Source organism: Petromyzon marinus, chromosome 16 (assembly GCF_048934315.1).
Source record: "Petromyzon marinus isolate PM22_M1 ecotype Great Lakes invasive population chromosome 16, UKy_Petmar_22M1.pri1.0, whole genome shotgun sequence".
Taxonomy (NCBI): Eukaryota; Metazoa; Chordata; class Hyperoartia; order Petromyzontiformes; family Petromyzontidae; genus Petromyzon; species Petromyzon marinus.
The window spans coordinates 1,546,406-1,568,340 of NC_133682.1; the positions used below are offsets into that span (position 1 = coordinate 1,546,406).

The 21,935-nt window shown below is 51.6% G+C and overlaps 1 protein-coding gene across 3 annotated transcripts; it reads left to right on the forward strand.

Annotated features, from left to right (window-relative positions):
* The first annotated feature begins 559 nt into the window (after nucleotides 1–559).
* SLC25A48 (solute carrier family 25 member 48) lies at nucleotides 560–21,653 on the forward strand. Of its 3 annotated transcripts, XM_076067400.1 has the most exons (8): nucleotides 560–1,539; nucleotides 3,789–3,825; nucleotides 7,413–7,456; nucleotides 10,638–10,709; nucleotides 14,381–14,675; nucleotides 15,376–15,603; nucleotides 16,446–16,579; nucleotides 17,154–21,653. In XM_076067400.1, exons 1-8 carry the CDS (start codon nucleotides 1,513–1,515, stop codon nucleotides 17,274–17,276), a joined length of 960 nt encoding a protein of 319 aa, XP_075923515.1. In that variant the 5' UTR covers nucleotides 560–1,512; the 3' UTR covers nucleotides 17,277–21,653. The 3 variants fall into 3 exon arrangements, with proteins under 3 accessions (XP_075923515.1, XP_075923516.1, XP_075923514.1); XM_076067401.1 differs by lacking the exon at nucleotides 3,789–3,825; XM_076067399.1 differs by lacking the exons at nucleotides 560–1,539; nucleotides 3,789–3,825 and having other exon boundaries at nucleotides 3,845–7,456.
* Nucleotides 21,654–21,935: the final 282 nt, after the last annotated feature.

Here is a 21,935-nt window from a genome sequence, read left to right on the forward strand (position 1 = left end):
TAAAAATTTTCACATTTATTTATTTAGTTATGCCCCTTTTATAACATCATAAGCTACGGGCCCCGCACTTAGCTTCATCCAGCACTGGGCACCCCAGGGGACACTGCGAATATCCCAGGTGGCACCGGGGCCCAGACTTATTATTTAATGAATTCTCCCGCGCTTCTGCCCATGTGTCTGTTTTCAGGTTGAATTCGTGCCGCGCTCTCAACGTTAACGAACAATAGCCGAGTGTCGTCAGCTCGCGGGATTTGATGGAGCGAATTTCTACTTTCGTTGTAATCGTCTCCGTGCGTGCGAGAATGTCACGGCAACGCGGCGCCCATCACGCTGGCGGTAGCCGCTCAACCGCGGCCCGCTCATTTGACCAACGAAAATGAATTATTGACGCGTTCGCAATCGCCTTGGCGATAGCTACCGTGAGTCGCCGCCTGCGTCCCCCCGCTGTTCGCTCGCGGTGACGACCACGTCGGCCCTGGGCCGCTGCACGGCTAAAGAATGCCACGGCAGGTTTGAAATAGCGTCACGCGGCAGAGAAAGTGGTTAACCACCCCCCCCCCCCCCCCCCCTATGGGATTCGGCGATTGTAAAGCAGAAATTTTCGTTTTGTCCACAAGGGTGGTCTCAGCGTTGGCATGAGTTGAACTTTTGACTTTAAAATCCCACCGATGAGAGTGTCTCCACGTGGGAAGACGCCCGGAGACACCCCACCACCACCTGTCACCAGGCAGGGACAGCAGCACCGAGCCACGCGTCACGGCACCGCGCCTACAACCCCGGGCGAGCCTGGCGCATGCCACCATCCGAGCTCTATCGAGGCTGGAACCTGGCTTCGCTTCCGACATCCGACGAGATGGGGCGGCTCCCCGGATGATTTTGTGAGAGGCGTCAGCGTCATAGGAATGTGGAATTTCCACCAAGGGCTCGGCACCTCCCAATGGACAGAGGTGATCGCTGCTCTGGGCTCGTTCGAGCATCGGAGCCTCTTGGACGTATTCCCAATGTTTGGTTCGGAAAAAAATCCTTCGCAAATGAACTTTGGCCCTGCCTCTCATGAACGGGTTGTTAATTATGATTCACGAAGCGTGGTGGCGGCAGGGCCGGCATCGAGGGAGGTCGGGAGGGAGATAGAATGCACGGAGGGAAAGAGGAAGAGAGGAGAGGAGATTGAGGGGTAATGGAATGTAGGGAGGGATGAAGGAAGAGGAATGGATGGAGAGATAGATGGAGGGAGGAGGGATGGTGAGAGGGAGGAGAGAGCGAGGTGGGAGGGTAGAGGGCACTGGCTGATAAGGCAGTGGGCACATCTAGCGTGGTGCACTGCCAGGCGTGATCGCGACTCAAACAGCAACACCCAGGACCACCCCTGAAAACCAGCGGCTCCTAGTACCCTGAAGGAGGGGTCCCAGCCCCTGCGGGGTCTCAGTGCCCCTGGAGGTGGTCGCTGTGGCAGATCTGCTGGCCACGTCGTCTCTTCTGTCACCGACTGCAGCATGGGCAACTTTAGAGTGGATGACTTCGTGGCCGGGTGGATTGGAGGTGAGTTGTGAGTGAGCGGGGGGAGGGGGTTAGTGGGGGCGGGGGGGTGTTACCTGCTTGTGGTCACCTGTGCACGGCGTGTGGTTAAATGTTCGCAGCTTGATCAAAAGTCATCGTGTCACGAAGCATCGTCCGATTCCAAATCCAATTGCGTGTTGTGACGGAAATGGGGGCTTTGCGAGATAAAGTGGCTGTTGTTGATAAAATGGGCGCCACGGTGGCTAGGAGATGTTAACTACCTCGCCTGGTATACAGGAGGGTGTGGATTCGATCCCGATCCTGACACCTGCTGCTGTATATTTGGAGTTTGCATGTTCTAGACGTTTGGATTTTTTTCCCCGGGTTTAGAAACACGCGTTTCGACCATTTGTCTGCTATAAATGTCTACTTGATAAGCCACTTCGTTGAGCTATCATGTTGTGGCCAGGTCGCTTCGGAAAAAGAGCTACATCGTTCAGTGGGCCTTATCTGGTGAAATCAAATTAAAAGAATTGTTAACAAAAAAGTTATATGTATTTAGCCGCAACAACCTCGCTGAGTCGCAAGACACTTTTTCACAAGCGTCTTGCGATTTTGGGATGTTTGGAAAATGTATATATACAAGTTGCCCGCACGTCCATTGGACGTGACCGTCCGATCCTATCGAGTGTGCAGGCGGTGCAACTGCACCGGCAGAGGGAGGAGGAGGGGGGTCAGGCGTAAGGCTGTGAAGAGGGGAAATTGGGCAGGGAGGTGCCCATTTAATTCCATGTACCGGGGCCCATGCCAACCACGGCACTGTGTCACGGAATTCATATGAGAGATTTCGTCAGATGTAGAACTTCTTTCGCACCGTAGGTAGCCAGCCGTGATAATTGGAAGTGCGGGAGGGCAACGTGGTAGAGGAACGTAAGAAAACAAAGACATACCTCCCGTATTCACAAAGCAGACTGTTGGGGAAAGTATTGTTAGCGAGCACCTACGAACGCCGCCGACACGGCACACGGGTGTAAGATGCCAGAAACGAGACCGGACGCCTTTGTCTCCCTAGTGGCGATGTTTACACATCGCACTACGTACTCATTTGAGGCTAAGTCGACCTAGGCGAGGCCCAGGACCGGTTTAGCTAATCGTCACTGATGTTGGCCGTGAGCGAGAATCGAACTCTGGTCGCCGGTTTTGTCGCACAGTACGATAACAAAACCGCGCGCGCACACAATCACTGACACAAATCACTGACACAAATCACTGACACACAAATCACTGACACAAATCACTGACACACAATCATTGACACAAATCACTGACACAATCACTGACACACAATCACTGACACAATCACTGCTCAAGCAGCTGCAGCAGCGATGTTCAGAGATGGGCATCGCGATGCGTCTCACACCTGCGTGTCCCCGGGTGTGTGTGTGTGTCTGTGTGTGTGTATGTGTGTCTCTGTGTGTGTGTATGTGTGTGTTCTCGTGTGTGTGTCTGTGTGTGTGTGTATGTCTGTGTGTGTGTGTCTGTGTGTGTGTGTGTTCTCGGGTGTGTGTGTGTCTGTGTCCCCGGATGTGTGTGTCTGTCTGTGTGTGTTCTTGGGTGTGTGTGTGTCTGTCTGTGTGTGTGTGTTCTGGGGTGTGTGTGTGTGTCTGTCTGTGTGTGTGTGTTCTGGGGTGTGTGTGTGTGTGTCTGTGTGTATGTGTTCTCGTGTGTGTGTGTATGTCTGTGTGTGTGTGCCTGTGTGTATGTGTTCTCGTGTGTGTGTGTGTCTGTGTGTGTGTGTCTGTGTTCTCGTATGTGTGTTCTCGGGTGTGTCTGTGTGTTCTCGGGTGTGTGTGTGTGTCTGTATCCCTGTGTGTGTGTCCCTGTCTGTATGTATCTGTATCCCTGTGTGTGTCTCTATTCATGTGTGTGTGTATCCCTGTCTGTGTGTCTGTATCCCTGTGTGTGTCTCTATCCATGTGTGTGTGTGTCTGTATCCCTGGGTGTGTGTATATATCCCTGGGTGTGTGTGTATGTATCCCTGTGTGTGTGTCTGTATCCCTGTGTGTGTATCTGTATCCCTGTGTGTGTGTGTGTGTCTGTATCCCTGTGTGTGTGTGTCCCTGTGTGTGTGTCCCTGTGTGTGTGTCGCTGTGTGTGTGTCCCTGTGGTCTGGCAAAACAACCCCCTACCTCTTCGCGGTGCCGGACGGGCAACTCTGTCGTGGACACTGCTGTGGGGCGAGGGCCAATTCCGATTGGCTCCTCCCCTCATGGCGTCTGTGACCACCACAGTGGCTAAACGGGGGCTCTGGACGGGTGCGAGGGACTGGTAACTCCTCCACCTTCAATTAATTACCACTAAACCACGAGTTAAACTAAAATATGTAACTAATAAGCTTGTGCCGGAGGCCCCAGGGGGACAGGCGTCTATGACGTCTCCTGGCCAAACCCCAATTGGTGGAGCCAGGAGATTTAATCTCTACCCTCGGGGCTCCTTAAGAAACAACGAAAAGCCAATACGGATGGCCACGTGGAATGTTCGAACACTCACTGTGGAGGAGAGTCTGCCACTCCTCTGTCGGGAGCTGGACCGGTACCGCCTGGATTTCTGTGGTATTCAGGAGGTCCGGTGGACCGGTTCTGGCTCCTGCCACCATGAGGGGTGGACAGTCCTCTACTCGGGGCAGCAGACTGCCAAACAACAGGGTGTGGCTCTTCTTTTGAACAAGAGAATGAAGGGGGTGTGGGAGCGTGGTGGTGAGGTGTGGGAAGCTGTAAGCCCCAGGCTACTTTGGGCTCGCCTTCTCATCAACCGGAGGCGAGGAGTGGTGGTCGTGGTTACTTATGCCCCCACCGAAGACGAACATCCGTGGAGGGATGCAGGCAAAGCCGATGAGTCAGATGCCTTCTATGACCTGCTGTCACAGGTGCTGGCTAAAGTGGCACCTCGGGATAGAGTCATCATGTTGGGTGACTTCAATGCCCGAGTTGGTCATGATGCTGGCACCTGGTCTGGAGTGACTGGAGGGCATGGGCCAGATCAGCTCAATAACAACGGTAGGAGGCTTCTATATTTTTGAGCAGCCCATGGGCTTGTAATTACCAACACGCTGTTCCGGCATCGGCGCATCCACACAACATAATGGATGCATGCCAGGTCCAAGCAAGAACATCTGCTGGACTACATAGTGACGGACCAGCGGATGCGAGCCCATGTCCTTGACACCAGGACCTACCGTGGAGCTGATCTGCCCTCTGACCATCGACTAGTCATCTGTAAGATGCGCCTGTCATTCTTCCACTCCGGTGGTGGGTGTACACCCAGGACCCCATTCCAACCTAAAGTGGCCTGGTCACAGTTATCTGATGAAAGTTGCAAGCGAGATTTCATCATCGCTTGCGGCTGGGATTGGCATCGTCCCCGACTCCTCCTGATGTCGAGGGTAAATGGGAAAGGTTTAGGACTGTAACTCATGCAGCTGCAATGGCTGCTTTGGGTACGCGGTCCAGACCTCCCCAGAGACCCTGGCTGACAGAGGAGGTGTTCAGGATGGTTGAGAAAAAGTGACAGGCCCACTGTCATCGGCTACAGAATCCCACGTCAGAGAATGAGGAGGCATACCGCAGCCTTCGCTCGGAGGTTCGGAGAGCCGTGAGGCGCTGCAAGGATGGGTGGTGGTCGCGGGTTGCTGAGGAGATGGTGTCTGCCTCAGTGGCCCGCGATCACAAATCTCTATTTAACTCCATAAAAAAGTAACCTGCAGCGCCACACCTATTGCCATCATTAGGGGAAAAAACGGTGATCCAATCTCCGACCCCCAGGAACAGGTTTGCAGATTTGCTGAGCATTTCTGTGAGGTCCTGGGGGAGGGAAAATCCCTCAGCCAGGAAAACATCGTGGCACAAAGTGAGGATGACCCTGCTGAGGCTGCGGTGCCTCAAATATTGGAAGAAGTCACCCCTTATGAGTGGCTGGCTGAGGTGCCATCTGTTGAAGAAGTACTGAAGGCGATCCGGAGTCTGAGACCAGGGAAGGCAGCAGGCAGAGATGATCTCCCAAGCGAAATGCTGAGGGAGAGTGGCGTTTGTGCACAGACTGCCCTATATGACATCAAAACAACAGTCTTGACCACTGGACGGGTTCCGCAGGATTGGAAGGATGCCCTGGTGGTCCCCCTCTTTAAGAAGGGGGACCGCACAGACTGTAACAACTACAGGGGCATCTCACTCCTCAGTGTGCCGGGAAAGGTCCTGGCAAGGATTATTCAACGTCGCCTTACCAGGCACGCTGAGGAGAGGCTTGTGGAGCCCCAATGCGGCTTCAGGAAAGGGCGGTCCTGCACAGATGGCATATTTTCTGTCCGTCTGCTACAGCAGAGGTGTAAGGAATTCCAGCAAGACCTACATCTTTGCTTTATTGACCTGGTCAAGGCCTATGATACCATCAGTAGGCCTGGGCTCTGGGTTGTTCTTCGTGCTTTTGGAGTACCTGACCCTCTGCTCACGATCATTAAGGACCTTCATGATGGTGAGCGGGCCCGGGTAAACTACGTGGCCGGGAGTCAGAGCCATTCCCTGTACACCTTGGGGTGCCACAGGGATGTCCTCTGCCTCTCACATTATTTAAAATCTATTTTGACCACGTAGTTCGTGAAGCCTTCAATCGCTGTACCAGGGGAATCTTCATATGGTACAGATATAATGGGAGGCTGATCGATGCCCGGGTGCAGTCAAGGGATGGCTCCCTATTGCTCAACCACGTTATGTATGTCGATGATTTGGTAATAGTTGCTCATTCAGAGGAGTTGGAGACGCTGCTGCTGAGACTGGAGCGTGCTACTAATAGATGGGGCCTTACCATCAGCCCCATCAAACCTAAGCACCTGCCTGGGTATTTTGTACTATCGGACACTTCACCCCCACATCTCCCAATCGGTGATGGGGCAGTTATGGAGAGAGTGGAGAGTTTCCCATACCTGGGCAGTGTGCTTATGACCGGCTCCAGTTTAACAGCAGAGATCTCACTCCGAATCAGTCGAGCGGCAATATCTTTTCATCGGTTGCGTAACGCTGTGTGGAAGCTACCTGGTCTGTCGCTCCGCACTAAGCTTCAGGTCTTCTCGGCCACGGTCATTCCCTCCCTTCTCTACGCTTGTGAAACGTGGACCCCCCTAATGGAACATCTTCGCCGGTTAGAAACATTTAGGCTGGCCTGCCTACGATCCATCCTGGGTTTAACCAGGCTGGATTGTGTGAGGAGCTCACAGATCCTTGAAAGATCTGGGCAAGGTCCCACCGGTGAGCTCTTCTGGCAGGCAAGGCTGCATTGGCTGGGTCATGTAGCCCGCATGCCCAGCCACCGCATGCCGAAATAGTTTTTGTTCGACCGGATCGAGGGGGATAAACGGGCGCGGCACGGGCTAGAGAAGAGATAGAGTGATGTGGTACAGGAGGACGTGGAGCTGAGTGGACTTGCCGATGACTGGTACCAGCGGTGTCAAGATCGGCCTCTGTGGAGGAGGCTCGTGAAGGACGCTATTGGGCAGTTGGAGGCAGTCGCCCTCCAACAACAACGGAGGGCAGAGGAGCGACGCTCACAACAACGAGCGGAGCGCCGGGTGGGTAAAGCACAGCAGGTTGGCACCGTAGGGGGCACAGGTGGTGCATCAGCCAGTCATCTCAGTCAGTCGACCCGTGGCACCTGGGTCTGCCCCGTGACCTCCTGCCAGCGGGCGTTCGACACTTCACGTGGCCTCAAGGTGCCCATGGCCTGGCACAAGCGTCGTCGTGGTGACATCACCGCCACTTAGTGGCGAATGGCGGTTGTTGTTGTTGTATCCCTGTGTGTGTGTCCCTGTGTGTATGTGTCTGTGTGTGTGTGTGTCCCTGTGTGCATGTGTCTGCGTGCACCACCAGGAGCCTCCAGCGTCGTGGTGGGGCATCCCATGGACACAGTGAAGGTGCGCGCACCCCCTGCACTTGTTTTGCCGTGCTACACACACGACGTTTGCATGCCTACCCTTGTCACCCCATTGTTAAATCCCTACCCTTGTAAACCCATTGTTAAATCCCTACCCTTGTAACCCCATTGTTAAATCCCTACCCTTGAAACCCCATTGTTAAATCCCTACCCTTGAAACCCCATTGTTAAATCCCTACCCTTGTAAACCCATTGTTAAATCCCTACCCTTGTAACCCCATTGTTAAATCCCTACCCTTGAAACCCCATTGTTAAATCCCTACCCTTGAAAGCCCATAGTTAAATCCCTACCCTTGTGACTCCATTGTTAAATCCCTACCTTTGTCACCCCACTGTGAAATCCCTACCCATGAAATCCCAATGTTAAATCCCTACCCTTGTAACCCCATTGTTAAATCCCTACCCTTGTAACCCCATTGTTAAATCCCTACCCTTGAAACCCCATTGTTAAATCCCTACCCTTGTAGCTCTATTGTTAAATCCCGACCCTTGAAACCCCATTGTTAAATCCCTACCCTTGTAACTCCATTGTTAAATCCCTACCCTTGTAACCCCATTGTTAAATCCCTACCCTTGTAACCCCATTGTTAAATCCCTACCCTTGTCACCCCATTGTAAAATCCCGACCCTTGAAACCCCATTGTTAAATCCCTACCCTTGAAACCCCATTGTTAAATCCATACCCTTGAAACCCCATTGTTAAATCCCTACCCTTGAAACCCCATTGTTAAATCCCTACCCTTGTAAACCCATTGTTAAATCCCTACCCTTGAAACCCCATTGTTAAATCCCTACCCTTGAAACCCCATTGTTAAATCCCTACCCATGAAATCCCATTGTTAAATCCCTACCCTTGTAACCCCATTGTTAAATCCCTACCCTTGAAACCCCATTGTTAAATCCCTACCCATGAAATCCCATTGTTAATCCCGACCCTTGTAACCCCATTGTTAAATCCCTACCCTTGTAACCCCATTGTTAAATCCCTACCCTTGTAGCTCTATTGTTAAATCCCTACCCTTGTAACCCCATTGTTAAATCCCGACCCTTGTAACCTCATTGTTAAATCCCTACCCTTGAAACCCCATTGTTAAATTCCTGCCCTTGTAACTCCATTGTTAAATCCCTACCCTTGTCACCCCATTGTTAAATCCCTACCCTTGAAACCCCATTGTTAAATCCCTACCCTTGAAACCCCATTGTTAAATCCCTACCCATGAAATCCCATTGTTTAATCCCTACCCTTGTAACCCCATTGTTAAATCCCTACCCTTGAAACCCCATTGTTAAATCCCTACCCATGAAATCCCATTGTTAATCCCGACCCTTGAAACCCCATTGTTAAATCCCTACCCTTGTAACTCCATTGTTAAATCCCTACCCTTGAAACCCCATTGTTAAATCCCTACCCTTGTAACCCCATTGTTAAATCCCGACCCTTGTAACCTCATTGTTAAATCCCTACTCTTGAAACCCCATTGTTAAATCCCTACCCTTGAAACCCCATTGTTAAATCCCTACCCTTGAAACCCCATTGTTAAATCCCTACCCTTGTAACCTCATTGTTAAATCCCTACCCTTGAAACCCCATTGTTAAATCCCTACCCTTGTAACCCCATTGTTAAATCCCGACCCTTGTAACCTCATTGTTAAATCCCTACTCTTGAAACCCCATTGTTAAATCCCTACCCTTGAAACCCCATTGTTAAATCCCGACCCTTGAAACCCCATTGTTAAATCCCTACCCTTGTAACCTCATTGTTAAATCCCTACCCTTGAAACCCCATTGTTAAATCCCTACCCTTGTAACCCCATTGTTAAATCCCGACCCTTGTAACCTCATTGTTAAATCCCTACTCTTGAAACCCCATTGTTAAATCCCTACCCTTGAAACCCCATTGTTAAATCCCTACCCTTGAAACCCCATTGTTAAATCCCTACCCTTGTAACCTCATTGTTAAATCCCTACCCTTGAAACCCCATTGTTAAATCCCTACCCTTGTAATCCCATTGTTAAATCCCTACCCTTGCATCCCCTACACCATTGGGGCAGCACAAATGCAGCACCGCCCCCTGCATCGCTGTTCCTGCAGCACCACTCATGCAGCACCGCTCTTGCAGCACCACTCCTGTAGCACGAACGTCATCGCCCTACCCTTGCACCTCAACCCTTGCGTCTCGCTGCGTACACCCTCAAACCCTAAGCGCCGCCCTTGCATCACTTGCAGCACGACCGGTATTTCCCTACCGTTGCATCTCAACTCTCCGCTTGCATCCCGAACACTGTACAGCACGAGCCCTTGCAGCGGCACCCTTGTTCCCCCCACGCTAGCAGCACCACGTACGCACATTAGACCCTGATGACCGAGCACTGCGAGTTGCAGTGACGAGAGAGAGAGAGACAGAGCGGTGGGTGGTTCCAAGGTCGCGGTTTGAAATTCTCGCCAGTAAACTTTCTACATATTATAGCGGGTGGGATTGTGCTAAATCATCTATATTAATCAGTCGTGCAATTGTCTCGTAATGATCATAATATAATTACGCAGTAATCATAAAAGAGTAATAAGAATATCATAATTAACACTTATAGAGCGCCCTTCGAATCAATGGTTTCTCAGTGCGGTGCTCAACGTGTTCAGCACGTTCACACCGCACCATGTGCGCGCGACTTTTGAACCCCCCCCCCCCCTCCCACTAACAAATATGTACGCCGAGTTATGAAACACAAAGCCCCCCCCGGTGTGAATGATTAACGTGGCAGGTGACGGGTGTCCCCCCCCCTCCACCACCGATGTAAAATCCCAAACGCGGCCGCGTCTTCACCTGGGCCTCGATCGTTACCTGTGTCCTGTGGTTACCTCGTCTCCTTGGATACCCGTGTACGTGTTCCTGCGACTGCGTGTGGAAGTGGGGAACGGTGGCCCAGCGGCAATAGCGCGATGCGATACGAACCCGGCCACCTGAGTTCGATTCCCGCTCACGATCAATAACAGTGGCGAACATGTGAGCCGGTCCTGGGCCCCTTCCCAAGGTGGACTCAGCCTGACATGAGTAGCTTCGTGCGTCATAACAGATGCTTGTGAATACCCCCCCTACCCCCCCCCCCCCCAAAAAAAATGTGAGAGGCTACATGGGGGATCTTTGTCTTTGTCTGTGGACAGACTCGACTGCAGGCCGCCTCTGGGTACCGTAGCATGTTCCACTGCATGACCTCGATCTACAGGAAGGAGTCGGTGCGTCTCCACTCACCTTATCCACACACACACACACAGATGTATACACATCGTCATCAGGCATGATCAATCCACTGCTGGATGAAGGCATCCCCAAGGCTCTCATGATCCTGCGATGCAACGATCCATTCGTCACCTGCACGCCAGCTGATGTCGTCGCTGTCATCTCCCCGAGTGAATGCCCTCTCAGCACGCGTTCCATCCCTTGGCTGCCACTCCGTTATTGTCCTCGACCGGCGTCCATCGCCCCTTGTTAGCCATAGCGCTTCCTGTTCAAGTCCACTTCGTTTTTTTTATTGTTTGGACGATGTCATCGTTAACCTACGTGTGGTCTTCTCATCCACGCGTTCCCCTCTCTGTCTCTCAGTGGCATGCCCAAGCGTGCGTCTCTCCGCGCTTCTTCGCGGCTCTTTTAAGTTTTTCCTTCCATGCTTTTCGTTAATCACCAACGTGTTTCTGACCCACGTGCACTGATTGCACGCTAACTTCGGTAGGCCACAATGCCACGGTTCGTTCTCACGATCAAGTCCAACTCTTCACTGGCAACCCCGCACCCGGCTCAAGTTCACCCCACCATTTCGTATTCTTGATTTCTGTCTGCCTTCCACAGCGAGACAATTGTACATACACACCCACAAACACAACATCAAACACATGACGCACGTATAAACACGCATAGGCATACACAATTGTAATGCGCGTTTCGACCTGTAATTCACCGCCACATCGTATTCACTGACTCGCGTAGAGCGAGAGAGAGGCACACCGACTCAGAGGCGCGAGGAGGAACTACGGACGGGCGGGAAGGCAGCAGCTGCCAAGCTGTAAACCGGCGCCAGCAATTCCCCAAGCTCTGCGGTCCTCTGTATATGAAGGTGTTATCTGTAAATTAATTATTCATTGGGGCCGCTACATCGCGACCCTGGGCGGCACAGCTGGAGGGAGGGAGGGAGAGGGGGTGCGGCGGAAGGGCTGGGGGCAATCGTCATCACAACCTTGGACTGCAAATCGGTCTGAATTTCTGCCAGATTGTGTTTTTCATTGAATCATTCATTAACTATCACACATTGAAAAGAAACCGCTTCGTGGAAGAACGCGGGACCGGGCAGCGGACTTTGCGCTAAAAACGTGTGAACAGAGTGATGAGCTAAATCCATGAAACTCATTACAGTACATATTCTTGGTTCTTTCGGTAAAGTCACGTTGAAGGGAAACAATAAAATAATAAAAATATAAAACAATAAAATTCTCACGACGTTTCGACAGCAACACAAGCAATCATTATCAGGTGTGGAAACACAACAAGAAAATTTTCAGTCGAAACGTCGTGAGAATTTAATTATTTTATATTTTTATTATTTTATTGTTTCCCTTCTACGAGACTTTACCGAAAGAACCAAGAATATGAATCTCTGCAGTCACGAAAGATTTAAATCAATACATATTTAGTTTTGCCAAGTCATCCTCACTGAGCTATGTAGCTTTTTTCAGAAGCGATCTGACCACAAATGATAGCTCAACAAAGTGGCTTATAACGTGGAAATGTAGCACAACCAAATACTCTAAACGCGTGATGTTCACTTTAAATGTGGAGGGGAAACCCGGAGGACTCGGATAAAAATCCACGCGACCACGGGGAGAGAGACACGCAAACTCCAAATATAGAGCAGGCGGATCGACCCACGACCTCCTGCATACCAGGCGAGGTAGTTAACATCTGACCCTATAGTGTGAAGAGAGGCGGCAGAGTATATTCCGAGAATCTCTCATATACATTAACCTATGCATGAGAGAGCACTGAGCATGAGCGCTCAGCGCAACAGCGACCCACCCCAACATCCCCCTCGGAGCAACGCCACTCACGCTCAAAACAACAACAAAAATAATAATAAACCATGAGACACCCGTACGTGGGACACCATCGGTTCGCTCTCCGTGAGCCTGGCGCGAGCGATGTGGATTGAATTAAAGTCTTAGAGCAGTGGTTGGTGCCCCCTGCGCCGCCCCTATCAAGAACCCCTCCCCCACCAGCCACCCGCCAAGCTTACTAAGGTCACATTACAGAGAGACGCCACGCGTCCACGCCTCTAGTCGATGCGGTGTGAGTAAGGCATTTGTTTCGCTCAGTGTGTGTTGTCGACGCAACCTGTCACCGACATTCCCCGCTCAGAGTCGAAATTTCTCCTGCACAGTAGCCATGCCGCAGCCTGCGTGCGCCCAGGAAAACACGGCCCGAGTCACGATCCGGCCATTCTCTTGTCGCCACACACCTCGGCCGTGCCCCGAGGGCCGTTCCTACACGAGTGGGAATAATCCGTGTTGGCGAAGCAAGGGTGGCTGACCACGCAGTTCCAAACTATGGTGGGAGAGGGGGGGTAGCAGAGGAGTGACGTTATTAATAAGAGATGGGGGGGGGGGTGAAGAATAGGAGTCTGCAGGGTACAGAGGGCGACAGACGCCAGCATGGTGACCGTGATAGTAGTGATGACGCTCCTCGTGGTCACTCAGAAGCGCAGGAGGAGAGGAAGGTCTTGAGTCTGGACCTCAATGAGACGCGGGGGAGTCGGGAGTGCCCTACCTCTTAACATACCAATTCAGACCTTATTGGTCACCCCATGCCCTTATAAGTCTCAACGTTCATCCTACAAAGTCCATCACAACGGAGAAACACAAATAGACCAAAAAATGTGCCCGTATTGAAACTTATGTACGCTGTATGGACATGAAAACTCAATTTCCCCGTACAAGAATACGGGTAAACCTTATGCGTTGACAGGTATGGAGTGCGGACCAACAAGGAACGGGTGCCAACCCTTACTTCACCTTAATGATCACCCCTTGTGTGCTCTCGCCACCTGCTGGTTGAACGCAGATGGTACATTGAGCGATGATACCCCAAACCACGATCTAGTTCAGAATAATAATGCACAACCGTTTGTCAGTTCACTGCTTGGATGAAGGCTTCCCCAACACCGCGTTCGGGAAACCATACTTCACCGCGCTGGGTAATGGTGGAGGGAGCACAGCTCCTGGACAGCTCTGGCTGACACGAGGCCCTCATTGGAGCTCCTCCACCCACTCTCCCCTCAACTTCACCCTTGGAATGGCCGTACACTGAACGACAGAGGAACACACGGTTTAGAGAACCTAGGCAGATGAACGGGTACTCACATCTGTCAAACTGTTAGGAAAACGTTTCAGTGTGGGCTTGGGAAAGACGCGCACACGGCTATCGGGAAGGGATGACGGAGGTGTTCGTCAACAAACATTTGCGGAGTGGTAGCCAAGGAATGGAGCTGGAGAGGATGAAACGACATCAGCTCGTGGTGCAGTACCTGCTGGGTATTGCTCGGTGGGTAGGCCTTCATCCAGCAGTGGATTGACCCAGTGCCGGATTAAGCTAGTGCGGGGCCTGTAGCATATGTTATGAAGGGGCCCTAAATAAAACAAAAACACAAATATTAAAATACAATTTTTGTTACTTGCTAAGTAAAGTAATTGTATTTTTTAATTTTCTATACAGCCAGATAATACTAAAAATCTCTAAGCTTAAACACCCAGTCATTTATAAAAGTTGAAGGCGGCATAGTACTATAGTCATAGAGCAAGTGCAGAATCACTGATGATTCACCCCTCCCATCCTGATCTGCCCCGCGTGTGGCACGTGACAGGCGCTGGCTTTCTTCAAGGGCATGTCCTTCCCTCTGGCGAGCATCGCCGCCTACAACTCGCTCGTGTTCGGGGTGTTCAGCACATCGCGGCGAGTTCTGGAGTCGCTGAGACCCCCCGTGGGCTCCGGCGTCCCGGGGTCTCACCAGCACGCCGCCGACGCCGCGCCGACGCGCACCCCCGTGTCCGAGCTGATGCTGGCGAGCGCGCTCACGGGTGCCGTGTCCGTAACCGTGGGGGCGCCCGTGGACCTGGTCAAGATTCGACTGCAGATGCAGACCCAGAATCTGGGGATCGGTGAGTAGCGAGTCATGGGCAGGGGGGGCAGGGGGGGGGGGGTGCGTTCAGCGACACATTAATTGACCTGGGCGGTGATGGCTACGCGCGTGGCCTGTAATCCAGAAAAGTGGAGGCAGCGAGGGTTTGGAGGATCACCGCACACATTGTGAAACTCCCCTTCCCGTGGGTGGGGGTACGAGGAGGTGCCGTAGCCTGGCTCGCAAGGAGAAGGCGGAACAGCAAGCATGTGGATTCCACTTGTTTCCCATCTGTATAGGATATAGTGTTTCCCCTCGCACGCGTGGGTGTTCTTCCGGTGGTCTGGTTTCTGAATCAACTTCTCACCGTGTGTGGACCTTAATTCAAGGTCCGGATTTTACTAAATTATCCGCAAATTACTCAGTTGGGCTTGCACACACAGTAGCAACCACCCCCACTACTGGCAGCAGACTAATGCCATATTGCAGGCCAGCTGCTGAGTCAACCGGTGCCACACAGAGGAAGCTGCCACTGGGGGTGCCCCTTTATAAAGCGCTCCGAGACACCCCGGCGTAAAATGGCACTCATTTACAAACGAATCATGATTATGTTTTATTATTACGTATTCTTGATAGCAAAATGTGGATATCATCATCAGCTCCAATGATGTCGTCCTTACGCTCAATGCCCCTCCCTCCTGCTCCTCCTGCTCCTCGTGCTCTCCACGTTGCTCCCCTAGGCCTACAGCCGTGCTCACTGTACCGGGGCCCCATCCACTGCGTGTGGCTCACGGTGTCTCGCGGGGGGCTGCGGGGACTCTACAGAGGGGCCGGCGCGATGCTGCTGAGGGATGTCCCGGGCTACTGCACGTACTTCGTGCCCTACGTACTGCTGTGCCAGCTCTTCACCCCCAGTGGCCAGCCCGAGCCCTCCATGGGTGCGATTTGGGTGGCAGGAGGACTGGCAGGTAACCAACAAGACAATTAATTCACGTTTGTTTTATTTTATTTCTTATTTTACCAGGTGAGGCCCACTGAGCTCTATAGCTCTTTTTTTTGCAGAAGCGACCTGGCTATCACGAATGATAGCTCAACGAAGCGGCCTATCATCACGTGGAAATGTATCGCAGACAAATAGTCCACACGCGTGATGTTGATTCTAAACGTGGAGGGGGAAAAACCGGGGGACCCGGAGAAAAATCCACGTGACCACGCGGAGAGTGAATATGAAAACTCCTGACATACAACAGGTGTCAGGGTCAGGATAGAACCCACGACCTTCCGTATACCAGGCGAGGTGGTTAACTTCTCGCCACCGTGGTGCTCCTAGATAAGCACGCGGAGGAGGCAAATATTCAGAAGATGATTCAGAAGGTGAGCTCTGTTTCAAGGGTAACTTGGCTAGCGGACAGCAGTGGAAGAGAAGTGTTTTACACAGACCTGCCCCTCCACGTACAAAACTCAATTATTATTATTTACACATCCCCTTCAACCACACGGCCTGGGTTGCCATGCTTCGTGCAGTGGATGCTGTTCAAGGTTGTGGCCCCAAAAGCTTCGTGGAAGATCAAAGCCGGGGGATCTTCTGCTCTGGGTCTTTCGCGAGGAGGTGTTTGTGACTTCTTGTGAACCACGTGCGGCTTTTAAACATCATCATCATCAGGGTTGTATAAGCACCGTGTGAATAGATCGTTGTGCTTGAGATCACTGTGTGAACATATCGTTGTGCTTGAGATCACTGTGTGAATAGACCGTTGTGTTGTGGTATAGATTGCTGTTGAATTAACGCCACGCTGTGTGTGGGGGGCAGGATCCTTGTCCTGGGGTCTCGCTACCCCCTTCGACGTGGTGAAGAGTCGCCTGCAGGCGGACGGGGTTGTGGAGACTAAGTACACCGGGGCCTGGCACTGTGCCCAGCACAGCTACCGCGCAGAGGGGCTCGGGGTCAGTGCACACAGCCACACAAAGACCCCCGTGTAGCCTTGCACAGATTGTTGGGGTAAGGGCTGTAAACGAGCCCCTTTGTGAAGGCCGGCAACTACGCCAGGCCGCGTTTGTCTCCCCACTGCCAATATTTTCACGCCCATACACAGTCCTCCACACACGTGCACACCACCCATGCACACCCATACAGGCGCACCCACATACACACAGCCTGCCACACTCGTGCACACTCATACACACCAATACCCACACGCATTGCGTACACACACACACGTGCATGTCCTCAAACTCTCATCAAGACACACCTGCTCACATTCATACACACAACCCTTGGACACTCAGATATACACAAGCACTGGTTACACACATCCATGCACTCATCATTACACTTCCATATACATACATACCTACACACTCCCACACATTACCAACACACCAGTAAGCACCACCCATGCAGGGCAATTATGCTGAATGTGGATTTCATCTCCCACCTCCTCTCCCATTCCACCTCCTCTATGTCCCTGTGCTGCCCCTCCCCACCCCCACCTTTGCTCCCACCCCCATCCCCCCCCAGGTGTTTTTCCGGGGTCTCACCGTGAACTTGGTCCGCGGGTTTCCAATGAGCGCCGCCGCCTTCCTCGCCTACGAGTTCAGCCTGCGCGCCATCCGCGGCATGGGGCAGGGCGCGGGGCTGTGACCCTCTCGGCGGGGGCGGTGGGGAGGGGGGTGCAGGTGGCTGGGTGGATTGGATGCGATTGGTGGAAGGTTGGTGGAAGGTTGGACGGCAGAGCCGCCGGAGGGAGGGAGGGAGGCCGGGTGGACGAAGCTGACAACGTTGCCCCCGGCCTGGGCTCACATAAAAGGAGGGAAGCCCCCACAACGGAGCTGTTGTTTTTATGTCTCCAATGAATCAAGAGGGAGTGCCCCCACGGGACATCCTGACCCGGGCCTCAAGGAAGAGCGTGGATGGACGTGTGGATGGTGGAGTTGTCACCTTCGGGAAGCGGTGGCTCGACGTGTTGATGCCAGCTCTCACCTGTGTGTATGTATGTCACCTGTGTGTATGTGTGTGTGTCACCTGTGTGTGTGTCTGTCACCTGTGTGTATGTGTGTCACCTGTGTGTGTGTCACCTGTGTGTATGTGTGTCACCTGTGTGTGTGTCCCCTGTGTGTGTGTGTCCCCTGTGTGTGTGTGTCCTGTGTGTGTGTGTCCCCTGTGTGTGTGTGTGTTTTCCCTGTGTGTGTGTGTCCCCTGTGTGTGTGTCCCCTGTGTGTGTGTCCCCTATGTGCGTGTGTGTGTCCTGTGTGTGTGTCCCCTGTGTGTGTGTCCCCTGTGTGTGTGTGTCCCTGTGTGTGTGTGTCCTGTGTGTGTGTCTATCCCCTGTGTGTATGTGTGTGTGTGTCCTGTGTGTGTGTCCTGTGTGTGTGTGTCTATCCCCTGTGTGTGTGTCCCCTGTGTGTGTGTGTCCCCTGTGTGTGTGTGTGTCCTGTGTGTGTGTGTGTGTGTCCTGTGTGTGTGTGTGTCCTGTGTGTGTGTGTCCCCTGTGTGTGTGTGTCCCCTGTGTGTGTGTGTCCCCTGTGTGTGTGTCCTGTGTGTGTGTCCTGTGTGTGTGTCCTGTGTGTGTGTGTGTCCTGTGTGTGTGTCCCCTGTGTGTGTGTGTCCCCTGTGTGTGTGTGTCCTGTGTGTGTGTCCCCTGTGTGTGTGTGTGTCCTGTGTGTGTGTCCTGTGTGTGTGTCCCCTGTGTGTGTGTGTCCCCTGTGTGTGTGTGTCCTGTGTGTGTGTGTCCTGGCACTCTGCCTGCTGTTGAACACGGGCATCCGGCTCTACCAGTCTGCCAGCCTGCTCTTTAGAGGCCCCTTACCATCTGTCTGTATGCACGTTGAACCTCTATCGCAACGTACGTAGCCAATCGTGCTAAACACGGCAAAAAGCAGTTCTAAAGAAATGATCTTTCCAAGAAATTTTTTTCAAGGCAGCAGCCACGCTGTTAGTCGGAGACAATAGTTGCTCAAGCTCTGCGGGCCTCTGTATAGGAAGGTGTTATCTATCAATTAACGTTTAATTGTGGGCGCTACATCACGATCCTGGGTGGCACAGCTGGAGGGAGGAGCTGGGGGCATTTGTTATCACAACCTTGGACTGCAAATCGGTCTGAATTTCTGCTCGTTTATATTTTAAATTTAATAATTCATTAACTTATTCTTGGTTCTTTCGGTAAAGTCACGTAGAAGGGAAACAATAAAATAATACAAATATAAAACAATACAATTCTCACGACGTTTGGACTCCAACACAAGCAATCATCATCAGGTGTGAAAACCACAACAAGAAAATCTGAAAAAAGTGGCGGTTATTTTTAACGTTAGCACCACGGAGAGCGATTTGACAGTTATTCGGATGGACGAGCCCATCTATGTTCGGAAAAGAGGAGGGGGGAGACGAAAAATAATGGATGCGGTCTGAAAGCCACCTTAAGCGTGATCAATCAAGACCCGAAATGGTTTATCAAATCCTTCCAATGATTGCTAAGCCAGAATCCATCTTCTCGGTTGAAATTGTCTCTGCGTTTGTATATGTGGATAGCCTCATGAACGAATCTCCCCCCTCCTCTTTTCCGAACATAGATGGACTCGTCCATCTGAACAAACTATCAAATCTCTCTCCGTGGTGATAACGTTAAAAATAACCGCCACTTTTTTCAAATTTTCTTGTTGTGGTTTTCACACCTGATGATGATTGCTTGTGTTGCAGTCGAAACGTCGTGAGAATTTTATTGTTTTATATTTTTATTATTTTATTGTTTCCCTTCTACGTGACTTTACCGAAAGAACCAAGAATATGAATCCCTACAGTCACGAAAGCTTTAAATCTAAATTCATTAACTGTCACAAATTGAAAAGTAACAGCTTCGTGGAAGAACGCGGGACCGGGCAGCGGACTTTGCGCTAAAAACGTGTGAACGGAGTGATGAGCAAACTCCATGAAACTCATTACAGTACTTTTAGACGACTATTGGCCGATTCTAAAACTTTCTAGAAATTATGAGCGTCTGATGAGACACATACACGCCCACGTGGCACTGCTGCTCCCCCTGTTCGCTCCGCTTATAGACAGAGTATCCTGCACCCATCATAAACCCCCCTCCGTTATATCCTTATAGGTCGTTGGGGTTCTGAGCCTGTTAAGGTGCCAGAATGGCACGCGATGGGGGTGGGGGGTGGGAACTTGTGGCCAGCATCATGCCCAGCCGCCTTTGTCTCTCCCAGTGCACATGTCCACACACCAGGTACTCCTATGTTAAGGCCAAGGATGGCATTCAAATATCATTCGCCACTCATGTAAAGTTAGCCGTGGCCAGGAATGAAACGGGGATGCATATACGTTGACCTTCTTTCGCATCGTACGTAGCCCAACCGTACTAATCTCAGATGGCTGGGGGTTCCTATCAAAGTGCGCTAACTACTGCACCACCCCTCCCTGAACCCCCAACTTGCACGGCCCAGACAAGCTCTGTAACTTGAGAGTCCCGCTTTTATGACTGCCCGGGACAGGGCATTTTGTTCCTAATTGTGTTGGCAAACACGAGTGACCAGAATTACATGACCTACCGAGTCACCCAGAGAGCGAGAGACACGCGTGATGGGCAGGGCAGTGGTGGTGTCTTCGGAGCTGCATGGCCTCAGATTTTGAGGGACCTCTTAAAAATATATCAAAACGAAATCACTTAATACATCAGCAGCGGCCATGCTCAATCCACTGCTGGATCAAATTCTTCCCAAGCTGCCGCAGCTACCTCTCACGACACCGCGATGTTAATTGCTAATAATACTACTAATCATCTACCTACCACCGGCACGTGGAGCTGATTTCATAACTCCATCTCTTTGGCGCGCGTCCTCTGGAACGCGAGTTCCATTCAAGAGCTGCCAGGAGCACACTTATATCGACCGCGCTGTCATGGGTTGAAACGCAATCGCGAGTCACACAGAGCGAGATGCACGATGGGTAATTTGGCAACGAGACACCCGATTCTGTCATTTGCCAAATTAAAGCCGTCGCATCACTGTGTGCAATTAACCAGTTATGTTCCGACATTAAATCCGCGTTGCTCGTTGTCAGTGCCTACACACATGTACCGTGTGCGACCCCTTTGGTTCAATCCACAGCTGCACTTGAGGGCCTTGGGGCTATTTGACCATACTTGACCACGCTGGTGGATGGTGCGGGAATGCAGGGAGCATCTGCAGAAGTACAACACGTCGTGAGCCCTCCCTGGGCTCCCTGGGCTCACGACGTGGCCCCGCAGCAGCCGCAACAACGCCGCTGTCGTGGCCGTTGTGAGAACCCTCCACGCGAAACCCCCTCGACGAGAATGCGAGATGCAATGCGAGATGCGATGCGAATTCATCCACGGGATGAAATGTACGTAATCTTCTGTAACAGAATTTATTTAAAATTGTGTGTTTTTAATATATATAGGTCACCCCGTGCCCTTAAAAATCTCAACGTTCACCCTACAAAGTACCATCACAAGGGAGAAACACAACCAAATAAACCTGTTGTTTGCCAGTATGGAAACGGCTGTACGCCGTATGGGCCTGAAAACTCAATTTCCCTGTACAAGAATACGGGGTAAACGGTGATGGGTTGACAGCTGTGCTTCGACAAAGTCACCCATCGTTCCTTGAGGTCATCCCTCGGCTTGTGCTCGTCTGCCACCATCGTCCGGCATCCCCTTCCTCTTGATCGGCGAGCGGTTGGGATTCTGTTGCCGTGTTGTTTCAAGTCAAGACCACTTAAGACCCTCATTTGTTGTCACGTGTCATATCGCTCACGTATTTTTATTTTTCCTGTGCAGTGTCTGGAGATGCGGTGGCGTTTAGACGCTGTTATACAAATGTAAATTGCACTGTAAATGTGGTTGTAATGAAATTATGCTGTATGTACATATTGCTCACTTGTGTAAAATACATTTCGTGCCAATGTAAAAGGGTTTTATACTCGTACACTGCGTTACTATCGGAAGATGATCAGTTACTCCACTTTAAATCTGAATAAAAAAGCATAACTTTTCACTGTTTCCTAAATGCATTTATTCTATGTTTAATCCACTGCTGGATGAAGGCCTGCACACGCCATCGCCATCCCCCAGTGCTCCACGATGTAACGATCCCAACTCACTCCTGCACACAAGCTCGTTTCGTCGCTCCATCTCCGCAAGCAGACGTCCTCCCGGCCTGCGCGTTTTCCTCGTTTGGCTGCTACTCAGTCATGAGTCTCGGCCACCAGACATGACCATCGTCGTCGTCATCACGTGCATCCTCCGGTCACTCTCGCAAACGAGATGTCCTGGCC

What these genes read in the sequence shown, in the direction of transcription:
- SLC25A48 (XM_076067399.1), top strand. Translation starts at nt 7,313, where the DNA reads ATGGCGGTTGTTGTTGTTGTATCCCTGTGTGTGTGTCCCTGTGTGTAT. An exon ending in GACCCAGAATCTGGGGATCG is followed by an intron (nt 14,676 to 15,375) that starts GTGAGTAGCGAG and finishes TTGCTCCCCTAG; the next exon opens with GCCTACAGCCGTGCTCACTG. An exon ending in GGTGGCAGGAGGACTGGCAG is followed by an intron (nt 15,604 to 16,445) that starts GTAACCAACAAG and finishes TGTGGGGGGCAG; the next exon opens with GATCCTTGTCCTGGGGTCTC.